At 54.9% G+C, this 20,558-nt stretch overlaps 1 protein-coding gene across 5 annotated transcripts in view; it reads right to left on the bottom strand.

Annotated features, from left to right (window-relative positions):
- Positions 1–20,558, bottom strand: part of ABR (ABR activator of RhoGEF and GTPase) — a 232,595-nt gene that overhangs the window by 179,526 nt on the left and 32,511 nt on the right. Inside the window, exon 1 of one of the 5 annotated variants that reach the window (XM_030924179.1) lies at positions 1,027–1,274. The exons of 3 other annotated variants lie outside the window; for them this stretch is intronic. In XM_030924179.1, the coding sequence (XP_030780039.1) occupies positions 1,027–1,087 (61 nt within the window). In that variant the 5' untranslated portion in view covers positions 1,088–1,274. Of the gene's footprint in view, positions 1–1,026; positions 1,275–20,558 lie in introns of those variants that run through there. One more of the 5 variants, XM_010373484.2, reaches the window with a different exon arrangement.

Below are 20,558 nucleotides of genomic sequence, written 5' to 3'. Positions count from 1 at the left end.
CAGGCTGAACCAGGCTCCACCTGGCCCCACCCGCCTCCCCCAACTCCTGCCTGGAAGATGAGCTGAGAGAGTGGGAGGGTCCCACTCACGTGGGCCTTAGGAAGGGTGAAATCCACTATGTAAGCCCAGGAGGACCATCTTCCTAATCCCTGAGAGCATCCAGCCAAGGTGTCTCAGGGAGGGGTGGAGAGAAGGGGCGGTGCCGTTCTAGCACCCGCGAAAGGTGCGGTGGTGGGGTGGGGGGGTGGCTCTCCGATCGCCCCAAGCGCCCCCATTACCCGTGATCAGTTATGTGTCCCCTGGGGCCATGCAAGACCAATCACATGACCCAGGCAGATTTGGGAGCGAGGGGGTGGAGAACTCGAGAAGGTTTGTTTTTTTTTTCCCTTCTGAGGGTGGTGGTGATGATGAGGGTGGGGGTGGTGATGAGGCTGGCAGGAAAGATTGCTGAGCCCGGGATTTTCAGCTCCCACATCCAAAGGGCCCCCGCGGATATCTGTACCCACCGTCTCCCCTCCCACTCGATCCCACCCCTGCCCCGAACCCCCGGGCCCCGAACCACACACAGCCCCAGTGCCCCTGGGTGGCAAACTCGGGTGCCAACGACTTTCTCAAAATGGCCTTTAGGCTTCAGCCTGGACAGAGAAGCTGCTGGTCCGGGGTCGGGGGCAGCACCCCGAAGGGTCTCCCTCACCCGAGGCTCGCAGAGGCCGGATTCACAACAGGTGGGAGGGGGGTACAGCTCTCGGCTGGGTCCGCCCACGGTCCCCGCCCCCGGCCCGCGGGAATCTGCTCTGGGGACCCCCCGCCCGCGTCCCCCGGATCAGCCTGGCGCCTGGGTCCCGACCCCGATCCTGATTCCCACCCCGACCCCAATCTGGACCCCGATCCTGCACCCCCCATACCCCCAGACCAGTCCGGCGCCTGAGGTCCCAACCCCGATCCTGGGATCCCGATCTCGATCCTGGGGTCCCGACCCCGATCCTGGGGTCCCGCCCCCGCTCCGTCCCCGCCCGGCACACGTACTGCTGTAGAGGGTGTCGATCCAGGACAGGCGCGGCAGGCCCCGGTGGCTGAGCGGCTCCATCCCGCGGCGGCGGCTCGGTCAGATCCGAAACCCGACCCTCATCGCGCAACAAAGGAGGGAGGGCGGGCGGGAGCCGGGGGAGGCCGAAGTTACGAACGCGGCGGGGCGAGGAGGCCTGGAACCAGGTCGCCGGGAGGAGCGCGCAGCGGCCGGGGCGGGGGCGAGGGCGGGGCGGGCGCCCCCAAAACCCTCCCGAACCCTCCCGGCCCCTGCGGCCGCGCGGAGCTCAGCTGCGGATCCTGGAGCCGACTAGCAACTTCGCGGGGGGGGCGGGGCGGGGGCGGGGCTTCGCTACAGGGCGTGGCTTCGCGGCGGGGGCAGGGCGGGACCAATCTCCTCGAGGCTCCGCCCCCCGCAGGACGCCCCCGGCCGGGCTAAGGGGGCAGCGGGGCTCTGGCACCGGGTGAGGAGGGGCCGCGGGGGTCTCGGAGGCCTCCGGGCGGCGGCGCAGACCCGGGCCCCCCTCGCCCGCACCCCCCCCCCACCAGGGTCAGCAGGATCCTGGCGACCAGGTGCTGTGGGGGCCCCGGGCGCCCGCAGGGGTGACATCACCTCCCGCCCAGGATCTCCAAGCGCGGCTTCGGGGGCGGGAACCGCGGCCGGGCCCCTCCCCCAGCCAGACCCGCTGCAGCACCCACGGGGTGAACGTCCTGCGCACCGCGGAGGCGCCTCTCTCCTCCCGAACCTAACCCAGCTCGTCCCTTTCCACACTCCTGACCTCAGAGGGCGGCCGTTCCCGCCACACATGGAGGGGGGCGGCTGGAGACCCGGGAGGGCTGAAGTCCCGGGACCGTGGGGCCAGGACAGTCCCACATGTGCCCCTGCTGGGCGGGGGACAAACTGGAGCCAGGAGAAGCACCAGGGACTCCACGTGTTCCCCTCCAGGACCCCTCCTGGGGACCCCAAGCCGCGGCCTGGAAGCCCATCCTGTTTGCTTCATCCCCTACAAATGGTGGCAAGTCGGGTTAAGACACCTGAGTACAGAACGTTTCGAGCGAAATTCCCTCTAACGAAGATCCCCTCGCCCAAGGGCAGTGAAGAGATTGGGGGCCCCACGCCTGTCTCCCGTGGGCTGGTTCTGTGGGAGCCATGGCAGCTTCCACACAGACCTCTTTGGGCCAAGTGACCCTGCAGCAGGGAAGGAGTGGAGGGGAGTCAGGCCAGGGGGGTCCAGGGCAGTGAGGCTGAAGCCCCTTCCTGAACCCAGGGGAAGGGAAGCAGTGGGGACCACCCAGGGCGCCCGGTACCCCAGAGAGTGAGTTTAGATACCGGAGCTGTCCCCACCCCACCCCATCCCCAGGCAGCTTAGGGGAAAACCTTCTGGGAGCCCAGCCCTACAGAGGCCCACCAGGAAGGTTAAGTCAGCCTGGCCTTTACCGGGGCCTGGGTGTGGTCAGCACCTGCAGAACGCTGGAGGGGCGTGGGGGTCAGTCCTCATCACTCCAAACAGACACACACATGTAGTTCTTAAGGGGAGAACCAGCTCCTCCCCCAGGATGCTGAGAGGAAGCCCCATAAGCGGCTTGAGCAGAGGCCTCTGCAGCTGCCCCTGGGGAGATGGGGGTCACCCATTCATCACAGGCTGGGGAGCCCCTGGGAGACGCAGGGGATGATGCTCTGGGTGGGGAAGCCTCTACAGGTGGCTGCAGCAGAAATGGTTTTCAATATTATTAGCCCCTCCCTGCGTCCCCTGGGCTCCCCCAGCCCCAATCCTCCTGGTCAGGCACCAGCGCTGTGTCTTGCCGCCCCTCCCTGCAGCTGTCACCCTCCCACTGTCCCTGACTGGCACACAGGATTGGGAGGGCCAAGCAGGCACCTGGAGCTTAGCAGGGAGGGGGCGTGCATCTCCAATGAGATGCTCCAGAAATAGAGCTTCGGCATGGGAAGGGAATGAGCAGGCTCTCGGAGGACCACGAGGTTGGAGGAGCCATGAGGGGCCAAGAGCGTCTCTTCTTCCCACATGGAACACTCAGAAGACAGCCCAGGAGAAAGGTGGAAACAGGGGCGTGAGCTGCCCCCACCAGGAGCCACCAGCCCAGGAGGCAGCAGCACTGTCCCCTCCTCAAAACAACCACCACCAAGAAAGCCCGGGCCCTCTCCCCACACTGCGGGGTTTTCCTGATGGCCACATCCGGCGCTGACTGTGAAGGAGCCATGGATGTATGCTTCTGTGTGAGTCACATACATTTGCGTACATTTTACATTTTTATCTACAAAGGCTTGAACAATCTATTTTCAGCATCCTCCAAGCTAAAATGTGGCAGTTGCTTTCCTTCGCATTGCCATAGTTTGCTTTTTTCTGTCTACATTCTGTCCAATACTGGCACTCTCGGACCTTTCACTCCACAGCACAATAGAGGGTAGAGGGAGAGACAAATCTTGAGGGCTCAAGGGAGGAAAACTTCTAATAATACACACAGAATGTCTACTGTGTGCCCGGCTTAGTGCTTCGTTCAGTAGCGTGATCTCACTGTGAATGTCACTGTTATCTCTGTTTTCTCCATTTTCCAGGTGAAAAAACCGAGGCCCTGAGCAGCTAAGTAACCCACCCAGAGAGTAAGTGGGAACTGGGACTTGAACCCTGGCAGTCTGTTCATGCTCTTTTTTTTTTTTTTTTTTGAGACGGAGTCTCTCTGTTGCCCAGGCTGGAGTGCAGTGGCGAGATCTCGGCTCACTGCAACCTCAGCTTCCCAGGTTCACACCATTCTCCTGCCTCAGCCTCCTGAGTAGCTGCTACTACAGGCGCCCACCACCACACCCGGCTAATTTTTGTATTTTTAATAAAGACAGGGTTTCACCTTGTTAGCCAGGACGGTCTCGATCTCCTGACCTCGTGATCCACCCGCCTCGGCCTCCCAAAGTGCTGTGATTACAGGCATGAGCCACTGTGCCCGGCCTGTTCATCCTCTTAAACACCACGCAAGCTGCCTCCACGGCCAGCTAACTGCTGATCACCGGGTGATGAAGGTTCTCAGAAATCTCTGCGGGTCCATGGGGTTAAAGATCACCCTCTGGGAAACCCTGTCAACCCTCTTCCATCTCCAGACTTCTGTCCCAGACAACGTGGCTCGGGAAAGGGCAGACACTTCGAGATTCCCCTGATGCCTTTGTTGGATGGCTTCCAGTAGATGTTAACACCACACGGCCAGATACTAACCTCGGCCATACAGACAAGCATGTGGGCCTTTGAGCACCACAGTGATTTGGGATGGAAACAGAAACCTCCACATCCCTGGCACTGAGGAGTTGGGGAGATGCAACATCATGCACTGGGAAGGAAGGAGTTAAAGAGTCCTTCTCGGCCGGGCGCGGTGGCTCAAGCCTGTAATCCCAGCACTTTGGGAGGCCGAGACGGGCGGATCACGAGGTCAGGAGATCGAGACCATCCTGGCTAACACGGTGAAACCCCGTCTCTACTAAAAATACAAAATCTAGCCGGGCGAGGTGGCGGGCGCCTGTAGTCCCAGCTACTCGGGAGGCTGAGGCAGGAGAATGGCGTAAACCCGGGAGGCGGAGCTTGCAGTGAGCTGAGATCTGGCCACTGCACTCCAGTCCGGGCGACAGAGCGAGACTCCACCTCAAAAAAAAAAAAAAAAAGAGTCCTTCTCAGCCCGGGCGCAGTGGCTCACGCCTGTAATGCTAGCACTCTGGGAGGCCGAGGCGGGCGGATCACGAGGTCAGAAGATCGAGACTGTCCTGGCTAACACAGTGAAACCCGGTCTCTACTAAAAATACAAAAAATTAGCTGGGCGTGGTGGCGGGCGCTTGTAGTCTCAGCCACTCGGGAGGCTGAGGCAGGAGAACGACGTGAACCCGGGAGGCGGAGGTTGCCGTGAGCCGAGATCACACCACTGCACTCCAGCCTGGGCAACAGAGCAAGACTCCGTCTTAAAAAAAAAAAAAAAAAAAAAGAAAGAGTCCTTATCTGGGCTTTGACAAAGATGACGCTACCCTGAAGTGCTCTTAACCCCAGCCATCAACCCCACTCTGTCAGAGCAGCGGGGAGCTGTGGTAGACAGACCTTCCTGATTCAGCTGAATGTGGACCAGCCAGTGCTCCCCAAGGCACTGAACCCCCACCTATCACACTGCCTCCTCCAGACCCCTTCTAACCATTCCCCAGATAGTCCATGGGGCCAGTGCGCTCCACCCTCCCCAGCCCTCCCTCCAGCCTGTGCACTCAGACTGTCTGCGACTCCCCAGCCCCAGGGTGACCTGCCGGCTTCTGCCTCATCACTGGACTTAAAGGGAATTTCATGGTTAGCTGCACTGCCAGGAGAACTGGGTTCACGATGAGGGGCTGAGCTGGAAGAAGGTACATCCCATTTTCAAGGCCATTTGCCCTGCTCCTAATTCCCAAGCATGTGCTACTCACGGCCTCTCCAACAAGCAACTCTTGCTTCTACCAATCACTTGACCAGGATGGAAAAAAGGGGACGGTCCCTAGAACCAAAACTGGGTATCTCCACTTTTCCTCCCTTCTCATGTTAGCAGCTCAGCTCTACTGCACACAACAGGGAGGCCCCAGGAGTCTCTGCTTCCTTGATCACCCAGAGGTCAGCACTGATGACAAAAATATGTTCCCATGCAGGGGCCAGGCAGGGAGCCCCGGTGCGTGCAGAGGCTGGATGCACAGTGGGTAGGAGGCAGTGGGGCCCTCTACATAAAAATGAAAAACTAAAACCAAAAACAGACTTTGATGACCAAACAACCAAGAGTTTGGCCCTCAATGGCCCATCAGCTCCTTAAAAGCCGGACTGGCCGGGCGCAGTGGCTCACACCCACAATCCCAGCACTTTGGGAGGCTGACCCAGGCAGATAGCCTGAGGTCAGGAGTTCGAGACCAGCCTGCCAGCCTGGTGAAACCCCGCCTCTACTAAAAATACAAAAAGCCGGGCGTGGTGGCATGTGCCTGTAATCCCAGCAGTGAGCCAAGATTGCACCACTGCACTCCAGCCTGGGTGACAGAGTGAGACTCCCTCCTAAAAAAAAAAAGCCGGGGCTAGGCATAGTGGCTCACGCCTGTAATCCCAGCACTTTGGGAGGCCGAGGCGGGCAGATGACAAAAAATCAGCCAGGCGTGGTGGCGGGTGCCTGTAGTCCCAGCTACTCGGGAGGTTGAGGCAAGAGAATGGCATGAACCCAGGAGATGGAGGCTGCAGTGAGCCGAGATTGCACCACTGCACTCCAGCCTGGGCGACAGAGTGAGACTCTCTCTCAAAAAAAAAAAAAAAAAAGCCGGGGCCGGGCACAGTGGCTCACGCCTGTAATCCCAGCACTTTGGGAGGCCAAGGTGGGTGGATCACGAGGTCAGGAGATGAGACCATCCTGGCTAACACGGGGAAACTCTGTCTCTACTAAATATACAAAAAATTAGCTGGGCGCAGTGGCTCACACCTGTAGTCCCAGCACTTCGGGAGGCCGAGGTGGGCGGATCACGAGGTCGGGAAATCGAGACCATCCTGGCTAACACGGGGAAACCCCATCTCTACTAAAAATACAAAAAATTAGTCGGGCACAGTGGCGGGTGCTGGTAGTCCCAGCTACTCGGGAGGCTGAGGCAGGAGAATGGCGTGAACCCGGGAGGCAGAGATTGCAGTGAGCCAAGACAGCGCCACTGCACTCCAGCCTGGGCGACAGAGCAAGACTCTGTCTCAAAAAACATAAATAAATAAATAAGCCAGGACTGCACCTTCCTCACTGGGCAGACTCAGTGCTCAGCGCAGTGGGTGAACAAGGCTCAGGTAGACTCCCAACGCAGCTATGACCGCACTGTGCCTCCAGATCAGCTTTCTGCCGAAAGCCCAGCAGATGGGCATTCAATAATGCCATCGAACAAATAAAATTAATGACAGCTGACAGTTATGGAGTGCTTTTATTTATTTATTTATTTTTTGACAGAGTCTTGCTCTGTCACCCAGTCTGGAGTGCAGGGCGTTATCACAGCTCACTGCAGCCTCGAACTCCTGGGTTCAAGCAGATCCTCCTGGCTCACCCTCCCAAAGTGCTGGGATTGTAGGTGTGAGCCACCGTGCCTGGTCTATTGAGTGCTTCTTAAGTGCCAGGCACTGCTCTATCTGCTTTACATAGGTTATTTCACCTAATCCTTACAATAAGCCAATTTACTATTATCCCCATTTCACAGAAGACAAAATTGAGGTGCAGAGAGGCTAAGCCACTGACTAACTAGCAGATGGCGATGCTTGGAAACCAACCAAGCCTGAATCTGGGGTTCCCGTGGGTAATGTCTGCATTGAGCGACAATTACTGAATGAAGGAACGAACAGGATGAAGTTAAACTCAGGCAGGAAGAAATCGGAGCAACACGAGGGAGGCAGGCAGCGTTACTTCAGAACCCTCCCAGGGCCACTGATGATAAAGTAGGAAGAGAACTGGTTTCCCAAGAAAACCGTATCTACTACAGCAGGCCAGATGACCCTGGAGACAAGCTGAACAAAGTCCAATGACAATCTCCCAAATGCCAGTCCCGGCCAAACCCCATTTCATTGATGCCTCTGGCCAATCTGAAGAATTTCCAGCCTCAGTGTTCACATCTGTAGACGGTGTGCGCCCAGGGCCAGGCACGGTGGCTCACGCCTGTAATCCCAGCACTTTGGGAGGCCAAGGCCAGCGGGTCACCTGAGGTCAGGAGTTTGAGACTGGCCTGGTCAACATGGTGAAATCCCGTCTCTACTAAAAATACAAAAATTAGCTGGGCATGGTGGTGGGCACCTGTAATCCCAGCTACTTGAGAGGCTGAGGCAGGAGAATCGCTTGAACCTGGGAGGCAGAGCTTGCAGTGAGCTGAGATCTCGCCACTGCACTCCAGCCTGGGTGACAGAGTGATACTCTGTCTCAGAAAAAAAAAGAAAAGAAAAGAAAGAGTGTGCCCAGGTGGATCAAGAAGATGACCTCCCAGCAGACTATAAACTCTCCTGGCAGATCCTGGGGAGGCCTGTTTGCCACGCTTTGCTCCATTTCCATTTCCTTGGTATAGTAAAGCAGCATATACTATCCTATTTTTTTTTCTTTTCAGACAGAGTCTTGTTGCCTGGCTGGAGTGCAGTGGCAGAATCTTGCCTCACTGAAACCTCCGCCTTCCGGGTTCAAGCGATTCCCCTGCCTCAGCCTCCTGAGTAGCTGGGATTATAGATGCCTGCCACCACGCCCAGCTAATTTTTTGTATTTTTAGTAGAGATGGGGTTTCGCCATGTTGGCCAGGCTGGTCTCGAACTCCCAACCTCAGGTGATCCGCCCACCTCAGCCTCCCAAAGTGCTGGGATTACAGGCGTGAGCCATTGCACCTGGGCAGCATTTACTATTCTAAGATTCATCCTCAGCCCTCTAGTCTGGGGAAAGAAGAAAATTTCCCAAGCCTCCATAGCGTCATCTCTAAGGGCAAAGGCTCAGCCTAGGAGTCTATCTTTTGACCTCTTCTCCCCTGCCCTCCGCTCAGCCTCCTGGCTTTTCTGGTAGCGAGACCTACAGGCAACAGAGATGAACTGAAAGCCCTTCCCAGTCAGTCATTTCTCCACCGAAGTTTTGTGTCAGCTTGAGTCATGGGAAGACCTGCTCCCCCTCTCGCTGCCTGTCTAGGCATCACTGCAGGATAAGGCACAGTGACATCAGGTCCTTGCAGCTGTGACACTCCCCACACGCCCCCACACACTTCCCAGGGGCCGAGTTGAAGCCCCGTTCCCACGGCCAGGGGCCACAGCAAGTGCAGCATCCTGGGCAGAGCCGCTGGCTTAGATTATGCACTCCCCGAGTCACAGTTTTAGGAGGGTCTCTTGCCAAGCCCCAGCTCACATGGCCCTCACTTGACATGGCTCAGATGACACCACCCAGAGGTCAACAGCAGAGTTTTCTGAGGGCTGGACAGCAGGGCCTGGAAACCCTTCCTCATTACTTACCACCAAGTCCCCATCAGCATTCAGAAAGACGCCAGCAGAAGAGACGGTGGATTCTCTAAGTCCCCCAAACCCAGAGATTCAGTTCTGGGGCTCCAATCTCCTTAGCCCCAAGAGAAGCAAGAACACATCCAGCCAGGGTCAGAGCTCATGTGCTGGCCCTCTGCCCTCCTGTGGTCACCACGGCCCCGAAGCTGGCCGTACTCCTTGCTCGTTCAGCCAGAATTCTGCAGACGCATCCCAGGCCTACGCTGCTGTGCCAGGACCTCAGAAGCCACCCACCAGGCTGGCCCTGTCCCCATCAGGCCCAGGAGTGGGTGCAGGAGCTGAGGGCAGGCTGTAAAGCAGACGGGCTCCGAGAGTCAGAGGCTCACCATTCAGCAAGGCGAGGGCAAAGGAACCTCAGAGCCTAGCCAGGGGCGCTTGCCATCAGTGGAGCCTTGCTCTGGGACTGCCGGTCAGGCCGCGTGTGCTGTGTCTTTAAGGACCAGGGCTCTTTTAAGGCAAGTTCCCTCTGCAGTCCAGTCCTGCCTCTGCCCGTCCTGCGGCAGAGTGGGGTGCTCCCCAGCGCCATCTGGCGGCCGCACAGCAGCACCTCGGCCACTGGAGGCTTCCAGCCAAGCGGCCCGCAACTGCCTGGACAAAACTCTCCAGCTTGGACACAGGGCTGCAGGCTGCTGTTGGGAACGCAGCTGGGAGAGTCGGGAGGAACCCCGTCCAGGCAGGAGACAGCAGAAGCCCCGAGGAGTGACATGGGGAGAGTGACTATCCCGCCGGACAAAACCTTCGCTAAAACACCTTCAAATGTGCCGGGTGTGGCAGCTCACGCCTGTAATCCCAGCACTTTGGGAGGCTGATGTGGGCAGATTAGCTGAGGTCAAGAGTTCGAAACCAGCCTGGCCAACATGGTGAAACCCCATCTCTACTAAAAAAAATACAAAAAGTAGCCAGGCATGGTGGTGGGCACCTGTAATCCCAGCTACTCTGGAGGCTGAGGCAGGAGAATCGCTTGAACCTGGGAGGCTGAGGTTGCAGTGAGCCAAGATCGTGCCACTGCATTCTAGTCTGGGCAAGACAGAGTGAGGCTTCCTCTGAAATAAAAATAAAAATAAGAATAAAATAAATAAAATATAAAATAAAATAAAATAAAACAAAACAAAATAAAATAAAATATTCTTAAATAGGGCTGGGCACAGAGGCTCACACGTGTAATCCCAGCACTTTGGGAGGCCAAGGCAGGTGGATCACTTGAGGTCAGGAGTTCAAGACCAGCCTGGCTAATGTGGTGAAACCCTGTCTCTACTAAAAATACAAAATTAGCCAGGAGTGGTGGCGGGCACCTGTAGTCCCAGCTACTCAAGAGGCTGAGGCAGGAGAATCACTTGACCTTGGAGATCAAGGCTGCAGTGAGCTGAGATTGTACCACTAACAACCCAGCCTGGGAGACAGAGCGAGACCCTGTCTCAAAAAAAACAAGTCAGTCAATAAAAATAACGTGTGGGAGCATTTGAAGAGGTCACAATAGGCCGGCCACCATGGCTCACACCTGTAATCCCAGCACTTTGGGAGGCCGAAGCAGGTGGATCACAAGGTCAGGAGATTGAGACCATCCTGGCTAACACGGTGAAACTCCATCTCTACTAAAAATACAAAAACATTAGCCGGGCGTGGTGGCGGGCACCTGTAGTCCCAGCTACTCGGGAGGCTGAGGCAGGAGAATCACTTGAACCCCCTGGGAGGAGCTTGCAGTGAGCTGAGATCGCGCCACTGCACTCCAGCTTGGGCGACAGAGTGAGACTCCGTCTCAAATTTAAAAAAAAAAAAAAGAGGTCATAATAACCAGGGGTCGCTACTAGCCTTCAAAAGACAGAAGCCAGAAATGTTAAAATGTCCTGCAGGACTTGCCCTCAAGAACATCTGTCATAAATGTCAACAGCATTGAGAACTCTTACCTGGTTGGGGAAAACGGAGGATGGCGGATGGCAAGCTCTCACCCCACCCCCAGCTGGTCCTCCTTCCCCATCACGCTGCTTTGGATGTCCTTCCTAACTAAATTTCACCTTCAAAAACTTAGGGGTGGAGGGAGGGGGCAGTCTGACCCAGCCACCTTCACAAGGGAAGCTGGTGCCTCTGGTTGCCCCTCCCAGAAGCCAGGCACACACACCGCACCGGGTCTTCTTAGGCTGAGCTGCACCCAGGACGTGCAAATTTTCCATAAGACACGGGTTCTGATCGTGAAACCTCGTGACTCCTAATTTCCTCTTCCCCAAGCTCTTGGCGCCTTGTCCAGATCTGGTCAGTTCAGTCTCATGAACAGTCCGGTGCCAGGAGCTGGCACGAGAAGTGAGCACACATGACCCGTGTTCTCCCGAAAGGAGAGTGAAGAAGGGTGAGACTCCGGCCACAGTGGCCACGTTTTGGCTGGGTCCGTTGGTTGGAGCCGTGCCAGGCTCACGAGACTGACATCAAAGATATGAAGATCAATTAAAGGAAGAGTTTCCCAGCGTCTCATAGCAACTAAAGAATTGCTCTAAAACATCCTAAAACACACATGGCATGTCATTCCTCTTACTAAGAGCCGTCTATGGCTTCCTTTTTTTTTTTTTTTTGAGACAGAGTCTCACTCTGTCGCCCAGGCTGGAGTGAGTGGTGCGATCTCAGCTCACTGCAAGCTCCACCTCCCGGGTTCATACCATTATCCTGCCTCAGCCTCCTGAGTAGCTGGGACTACAGGCGTCCACCACCATGCTCAGCTAATTTTTTGTATTTTTAGTAGAGACAGGGTTTCACCGTGTTAGCCAGGATGGTCTCGATCTCCTGACCTCGTGATCCGCCCGCCTTGGCCTCCCAAAATGCTGGGATTACAGGCGTGAGCCACCGCACCCGGCCTTTTTTTTTTTTTTTTTTTAACATGGAGTCTTGCTCTTGTCCCCCAGGCTGGAGTGCAATGGTGCAATCTCGGTGGCTCAGTGCAACCTCCACCACCCGGGTTCAAGCGATTCTCCCGCCTCAGCCTCCCGAGTCACTGCTATCAGGATAGAGACCTACACATCCTTTTGGTGGCCTAAGGGCTCTGTGGCCGGGCCTCTGCACCCCTTTCAGCTTCATCTGGCACATTCTGCTCCTTGCTGTCTTCTACTTTTTCCTGTCTCGGAACTTTTGCATAGGTTGGTATCTCTGGCGAAAATGCTCTACCCCCACTCTGCCTGGGTAACTCCTATTCACCCTTCTGGTCTTAACTTAAATATCTCGTCTTCCAGGGAGCTTTCCCTACCCACCAGACCGGGAAGGCCTGCGTCGCTCCCTCCTTCTGAATGCTCAGTACTCTTGTAAACGTTCCATGCCTGTCTCTCCTGCTAGACTGAGGTCTCTGGGAGGATGGGAACCACGTCTCCATTATTCACTGTAACCCCAGGACCTTGCACAAATAGTTTCAGTGAATGAATGAGCAAATGTGAATGAATGAACAAGTATATTCCTGGTCACAAAGAGCCTGGAATGAGGCAGTACAGATGTTCCAGCCAGCCCAACTCCACCAACTGGAAGAGAACTGTTTGGCTGGTTGAGATACCACGTCCAGAATGACCACCCTCTCTGGAAAGACGCAAAGAAAGAACCACCGGCCCCTAGAATGGGGTTTGGAGTGGGAGAATTGCTGTTCCAATTAGTTCTCTAACTGCTCATAAACAACCCTAGCTGAAAACTCCCCAGTGCACAGGACTGCCTTGCTCAGCAGCCAGTACTGGAGGCTGTACTCCTTTTTATCCAATCAGGCTCCAACATGGAAACGGCAGAGAAACCCAGAAATCATTCAGCCCACTAAGGGAACTTCGGTCTCAATTCTCAGAGTCCTTCTCCGAGGCCTGTTCCAAATTTGCAATAAAACTTGTTTTTGGGCCGGGCACGGTGGCTCATGCCTGTAATCCAAGCACTTTGGGAGGCCGAGGCAGCTGGATCACCTGAGGTCAGGAGTTCGAGACCAGCCTGGCCAACATGGTGCAACCCTATCTCTACCAAAAATACAAAAATTAGCCGGGCGTGGTGGTGGGTGCCTGTAGTCCCAGCCACTCAGAAGACTGACGCAGGAGGATCGCTTGAACCCAGGAGGCGGAGGTGGAGGTTGCAGTGAGCCGAGATCGTGCCACTGCACTCCAGCCTGGGCAACAGAGTGAGACTCCATCTCAAAAAAAACACACACAAAAAAACTTGTGTTTGGGGGAGGGAGCTTGGGAAGAAAGCAGTTTCTGGGTACGTACCCGTCCCGTCTCCTCTCGCCGTCTGTTGGAGTTCTGAGAAGGAAGATGCCAGTTGCTTACGGTATGTTTAACCCCTCTGCCCCACGGCGCTGCAGGCTGACGCTGTGACTCACCAACTCCCAGGGACGACTTGATGCACCTCCGACCAGACAGATGGGAAATCTGGCTTTCAGTTCCATGGGGAGAAATAGGATAGAAACGGATTTCGGGCCTTCACACTCCCGAGCGGCTGACCTGAGCGAGTCTGCAGGGCCTGACAGACAGGGCTTGGACAAAACTTCTCCAGGTGCAGACTGCGCTGGGTGACGGTGACCAGCACGCCGACCCAAGGGTCCTGCAAAGCGCGGCACCGGACTCCTGGTCTGCTGGGGGCCAGTGCACGGGGAAGACGGCTCCTTTCCATGTTCCCATCACCAGAGCAAATAAACAAACAAAACAACCAATGTCGAATCAAGATCCGGTTCTTGGGCCTTGCTTGAGTTTGTAAAGATCCAGAAAGCCACCCCACCAGATAGGGGTTAGTCCGCCAAGCTTCCCACCAGCTTCTCACCACTGCCTAGTAACGATGTTCTGGATGTTCTGGCATTTTTCTTTTCTTTATATTTATTTATTATTATTATTTTTTTTTTTTTTTTGAGATGGAGTCTCGCTCTGTTGCCCAGGCTGGAGTGCAGTGGCCGGATCTCAGCTCACTGCAAGCTCCGCCTCCCAGATTCACGCCATTCTCCTGCCTCAGCCTCCCGAGTAGCTGGGACTACAGGCGCCCGCCACCTCGCCCGGCTAGCTTTTTGTATTTTTTAGTAGAGACGGGGTTTCACCATGTTAGCCAGGATGGTCTCGATTTCCTGACCTCGTGATCCGCCCGTCTCAGCCTCCCAAAGTGCTGGGATTACAGGCTTGAGCCACCGCACACGGCCTATTATTTTTTATTTATTTATTTTGAGACAGAATCTCCCTCTGTTGCCCAGGCTGAAGTCTAGTGGTGCAGCCTCACTGCAGCCTCTGCCTCCCAGGTTCAAGTGATTCTCCTGCCTCAGCCTCCTGAGTAGCTGGGATTTCAGGTATGTGCCACCATGACCAGCTAATTTTTGTATTTTTAGTAGAGATGGGGTTTCACCATATTGGTCAGGCTGGTCTCCAAACTCCTGACCTCAAGTGATCTACCCGCCTCGGCCTCCCAGAGTGCTGGGATTCCAGGCGTGAGCGCCCAGCCTGTTCTGGCATATTTAATAGTGCCAGGGTTCTTTTCTCTCCTGATATGAGGGGCCTGGTGAAAGGAGTAGGGGTGTGGAAGAAGAACAGAGGGTAATATATAGAAATGATACCGCAAACACTTCCATGCGCTTACTGTGCCCAGGCTGCCCTAAGAACTTTGCATGTATTAAATCACTTCACTGTCACAGTACCACACGACCCACGCCAGGAGCCACACATTAGCCCCTCAACACCCTGCTGCCTTTCTCCAACAGGACGGAAGGAACGCTCAGCCGAGCACAGCCTGAATCTAGCTGCTGGCTCTGCCACTCACTTGCTGTGTGACTCTGAAGAGCTGCCTTTTTCCCCGTCTGTCCCTTGATTTCCTCACTTCAACATGAAGAGAGGTAAGTCCCAGGGAGCAGCTAATAACGGAGGGGGGAATCTTTCCTCTTTCCCATCCTTCAGTTCCTATATTCCAGGAAGTTTAATGGGTTTTCAGAGCTAGAAAAGTTGTATTATTATTATTTTGTAGAGCCAGAGTCTCACTATGTTACCCAGGCTGGTCTCAAACTCCGAGGCTCAAGCAATCCTCCTGCCTCATCCTCCCAAAGCGCTGGAATTACAGGCATGAGCCACTGCACCTTGCAGAAAAGTTACTTATTATTTCATTGAATATTCCCCTACTATATAAGCCAGAGTTCCTTTTCCCAGGTTGCTTATGATAATGGACTTCAGACATGTCCAGAAATCACAAAGAGGGAAAGCACAGAGAGAGGTCTGCACAGTGAGTTATGGAGGGGGTAGGAGAGAAGCACCACTTCAAACTGAATTGAAGACTAAATGCTTCTAGAAAGAATGTGGACCAGGCACAGTGGCTCACGCCTGTTATCCCAGCACTCTGGGAGCCCGAGGTGGGCGGATCACCTGAGGCCAGGAGTTCGAGACCAGCCTAGCCAACATGGTGAAACCCCCTCTCTACTAAAAATAGAACATTAGTGGGGTATGGTGGTAGGTGCCTGTAATCCAGCTACTGGGGAGGCTGAGGCAGGAGAACTGCTTGAACCCAGGAGGTGGAGGCTGTAGTGAGCCGAGATGGCGCCATTGCACTCCAGCCTGGGCAACAAGAGCAAAACTTGTCTCAAAAAAAACAAACAAACAAAAAACTGCACAGAGGCCGACGTGGGAATGGAGTGAAGAGCTAGAATGGATGACTGTGAAGAAGATTCTTTTGGGAATGGGGGGCGAATATAGAAACTGCTACTAATCTAATGTGTGGCCTCAGCATGAATCCAGGAAAACAACAGAATTAGCAGCTTTTATTAGATCCACCTTAAAGAGAAGCCTTGCCGGGCGCGGTGGCTCAAGCCTGTAATCCCAGCACTTTGGGAGGCCGAGACGGGCCGATCACGAGGTTAGGAGATCGAGACCATCCTGGTGAACACGGTGAAACCCCGTCTCTACTAAAAAATACAAAAAAACTAGCCAGGCGAGGTGGTGGTGGGCGCCTATAGTCCCAGCTACTCGGGAGGTTGAGGCAGGAGAATGGTGTAAGCCCGGGAGGCGGAGCTTGCAGTGAGCTGAGATCCGGCCACTGCACTCCAGTCCCGGCGACAGAGCAAGACTCCGCCTCAAAAAAAAAAAAAAAAAAAAAAAAAAAAAAGAGAAGCCTTTCTGGGACATCCCCTCCCCCTCAATACACACAAGGATTCAGGACTCCCCTCCTCTCCCAGCAAGTTTGCTGAAAGCCCTTCGGCCGATGTGTTCCGAGCATCACCAGTATTTACGTTCTAGGCACAGGTTAAACACGTAACCTTCACTCTTCCCAAGCAGCCTCTCTATGTGGAAGCCACAGTCACCACGCCCACTTTACAGAAGAGGCTCAAGGTCACACTTCCAGCGAGTGAAGGAGTCAAGTTCACACTCTGGTCTGGCTCGGTGCAGAGCAATTGTACCTGGCCGCCAGTCCTGAAGCTTCAAGAAAGCGTCCTGACCGGATGCCTCCTGACATTCACTCACAAAGAGCTCGGTTTCCAGCAGGCCAGGCAGCACTGGCACCTGCTGCTAATTCAAGTACATCAGTGCAGCTCTTTTTGTTTTTGTTTTTGAGGTAGAGTCTCTCGTTCTATTCCCCAGGCTGGAGTGTGGAGTGCAGTGGTGTGATCTCGGCTCACTGCAACCTCTGCCTCCCAGGTTCAAGCGATTCTCCTGCCTCAGCCTCCTGAGTAGCTGGGATTACAGGCGCCCACCACTGTGACTGGCTAATGTTTTGTATTTTTAGTGGAGACAGGGTTTCACCATGTTAGCCAGGATGGTCTCGATCTCCTGACCTTGTGATCTGCCCGCCTCGGCCTCCCAAAGTGCTGAGATTACAGGTGTGAGCCACCACGCCCGGCTAGTGCAGCTCTTAAAGCTACTCTCCAGGGGAAGTGGCAGGGGAAGGAAGACACGAAGATGAATTTCCATCCTCTTTCTCCTCAACTGAAATCTGACAAGCTCCTGGGCCTTTTGACTCCTCCTTGAACGTGAGGTCTGTACCTGGAGGATCTCTGGTGGCAAGGGTGTTTTCTTTCTTCTTTTTTTTCTTGATTTATACTTTTATTGATTGATTGAGACAGAGTCTCGTTCTGTCGCCCAGGCTGGAGTGCAATGGCACAATCTTGGCTCACTGCAACCTCCGCCTCCCGGGTTCAAGTGATTCTCTTGCCTCAGCCTCCCAAGCAGCTGGGATTACAGGTACACGCCACCACGCCCAGCTCTTTTTTTGTTTTGTTTTGTATTTTTAGTAGAGAGGGGTTTCACATTGGCCAAGCTGGTCTCAACTCCTGACCTCAGGTGATCCGCCTGCCTCGTCTTCCCAAAGTGCTGGGATTACAGGCGTGAGCCCCCGCACCTGGCCGAGATCCAGCTTCTTAAGTAAGGACACTCTGCTGCTCAGAAACCTTCCCAAATGCTCCAGGCATTCCAGCTCCCCTGCAGTGCTCCTGGGCAGACGCATCCTGCAACACTCCAGAGGGTATCGGATCTTGGAGGCATCTCTTTCTTCAAGGCAGCCCCCAGCCCTGCCCGGCCCAGGCTCGGCTGAGTATTGCAAGGAGCACTGTAAGGAGAGTCATTCCTATTTCAGAGCCTCTGGGAACAGGCCCTGATTGCCTGCTGTGGGGCAGAGAGGGTTTGGCTTCGGCTCTGAGCAGAAGCCACCTCCACTTAACGCCAGAGGGAATGATTTTAAACCTCTGTCTCTGGGCAGGGTCAGCCCCATGCCCAGGTTGGAGACAGAAAGACACCATCCCTCTGGCTCCTGACCATTCTGAAGCCTCAAGCTCCAGGAGCCTCCTGCGATCTTAGCCATGGCTCTGGTGCAACCTCACCCTAATCCCCTTCTCGTGGCCCACAGTCTTCTAGACACTCATTGCCCAATCCCCTGCGTGAGTTATTTTCCCAGTTGCTGTTTCTGTCTGATTGTGAAATTTTCTTTCCTCCAAAAAGCCACATGCCTATCACATGAGGGGAGTGCCGGGCCACCAGCAGGGAGGCGGAGGCTGCTGGGAAGTCTTCTTTCCTGGATCCCAGGCTGGTCCCCAGAGTTGGGGAGTGGCTCCCCACTCCTCCCTATAGCCAACATCCCAGGGAGCATTGGATCACACTGGGGGGAAGATCAGCGCTCACCCAAATCAGATCGTGACTGGGTCTTCCCCAGAGAGCAGCACCTACGGTGCCTCCACCTAAGACCTCACTGGAGCTGGGCTCCTCAGACCCCTGGCTCTGGGGGCAAATACACCCTGCTGACCGTCAGATCAAAGCCACGCTGCAGGCTGCTGAGACAGGAACATGGCTGCTGCTGCTGCTGCTGCATCCGGCTGGCCATGGCCCCACACTGCGAGTTAGTTCTTTGGGGGCATAAAGAAGAGCTGAGCTGTTGCCTTCTGGACGTAAAGGAGCTGCTTTTGCAAAACAGATTGTATTTGCTCCCTGCCACAACTAACCAGAAATGAGGAAGCCGCCACAGAGAAGCCTCCCTAGTCAGTCCCTGGGGCTCCGGGTTCTCTCCGCTCCCCCTCCCAGCGACCACACACGAGGATGTACACGCAGGCCACATTTCCTTCCAGGCCCACAAAGAACCTTGACTTCCTGCAAAGACCACGAACCCCAACGTCAGTACACATGGCTCATTACCCAAGGCCGAGCTGCTGCTGATTTTCAGTGTGACTTTCAGGACCAAAAAGGAAGAGGTTCTGTCTGGCCAAGGAGAGCATGGCCTGAGACACCAACAGACAGCAACTTCCCATCTGGCCTGCCTGATTCTGCAATCAAAGCTACCTGGTTCCGGCAGGGTGCAGTGGCTCACACCTGTCATCCCAGCACTTTGGGAGGCTGAGGTGGGTGGATCACCTGAGGTCAGGAGTTCAAGACCAGCCTGGCCAACATGGCAAAATCCCGTTCTCTACTCAAAATACAAAATTAGCCAGGCATGGTGGTACGCGCCTGTAATCCCAGCTACTTGGTTTTTTGTTTTTGTTTTTGAGGTGGAGTCTCGCTCTGTCGCCAAGGCTGGAGTTCAGTGGCGCGATCTTGGCTCACTGCAAGCTCCGCCTCCCGGGTTCCCGCCAGTCTCCTGCCTCAGCCTTCAACTACAGGCGCCGCCACCACGCCCGGCTAATTTTTTTTTTTTTTTTTTTTTTTGTATTTTCAATAGAGACAGGGTTTCACCATGTTAGCCAGGATGGTTTTGATCTCCTGACTTCATGATCCTCGAAATGCTAGGCCCTTTGGCCTTGACCTCCCAAAGTGCTAGGATTACAGGCGTGAGCCACCGTGCCTGGCCAATCCCAGCTACTTGGGAGGTTGAGGTAGGAGAATGCTTGAACCTGGGAGGCGGAGGTTGCAGGGAGCCGAGATGGTGCCATTGCACTCCAGCCTGGGCAACAGAGTAAGACTCTGACTCAAAAAAATAAAAAAAGAAAAGAAAAGAAAAAAATTGTGCCCGGTTCCAAGGACGAGGCACTATCTCCTCCCAGACCTTCATTCCTCTGAGGGAGCTGGGGAAGGTGTGAAAGCTTTGCTCAGGGGAGGTCAGGGTCATAAATGCCTGGTTCTGGAAAACAAAACCTCTCTGGCTCTGTAGGTGCCAGGGAAGACTGGGGGAAACAGAGGCAGTGAGCCAAAGCCCCGCTAGGAAGATCACCCAGGCTGCTGGCTCGGAAGCCACACTGCCATTAACACGCGGCAGGGGCTCATTTGTACGCATGGCATAGACCACCAAGAGGCCACATGGAAGGTATGAAGCATACAGGCTGTTGGGGTTTTTGTTTTCTGGTTATTTTGAAACAGGGTCTTGCTCTGTTGCCTGGGCTGGAGTGCAGCGGTGCAATCACGGCTCACTGTAGCCGGTGAGATATTTTTTTTGGGTGGGGCGATGGGGAGATGGAGTTTCACTCTTGTTCCCCAGGCCGGAGTGCAGCAGTGCGATCTCAGCTCACTACAGCCTCTGCCTCCTGGGTGCAAGCAGTTCTCCTGCCTTAGCCTCCTGGGCAGCCAGGATTACAGGCACCTTCAACTACACCCGGCTAATTTTTGCAATTTTAGTAGAGAAAGGGTTTCACCATGTTGGCCAGGTTGGTCTTGAACTCCTGACCTCAGGTGATCCGCCCACTTCAGCTGCGCAAAGTACTGGCATTATGTGCGTGAGCCACAGCACCTGACCAATTTTTTTTTTTTTTAAGACGGAGTCTCGCTCTGTCGCCCAGGCTGGAGTGCAGTGGACGGATCTCAGCTCACTGCAAGCTCTGCCTCCCGGGTTTACGCCATTCTCCTGCCTCAGCCTCCCGAGTAGCTGGGACTACAGGCGCCCGCCATGTCGCCCGGCTAGTTTTTTTTTTGTATTTTTTAGTAGAGACGGGGTTTCACCGTGTTAGCCAGGATGGTCTCGGCCTCCCAAAGTGCTGGGATTACAGGCTTGAGCCACCGCGCCTGGCCCAATTTTTTTAACTGTAAGTTTATTCAGGTTTTTTTTCTGTCATATAAGTCATAAAGCCAGAATTTTACAAACTTTTACACCATAGAAGAGTAAAATGTGACCCATAAAATACACCACCCCAATCAGCATTTTCCA

This window comes from Rhinopithecus roxellana, chromosome 19, assembly GCF_007565055.1.
Source record: "Rhinopithecus roxellana isolate Shanxi Qingling chromosome 19, ASM756505v1, whole genome shotgun sequence".
Classification (NCBI taxonomy): domain Eukaryota; kingdom Metazoa; phylum Chordata; class Mammalia; order Primates; family Cercopithecidae; genus Rhinopithecus; species Rhinopithecus roxellana.
The sequence above is the reverse complement of the archived record's forward strand: the minus strand, read 5'-3'. Positions and strand labels throughout refer to the sequence as shown.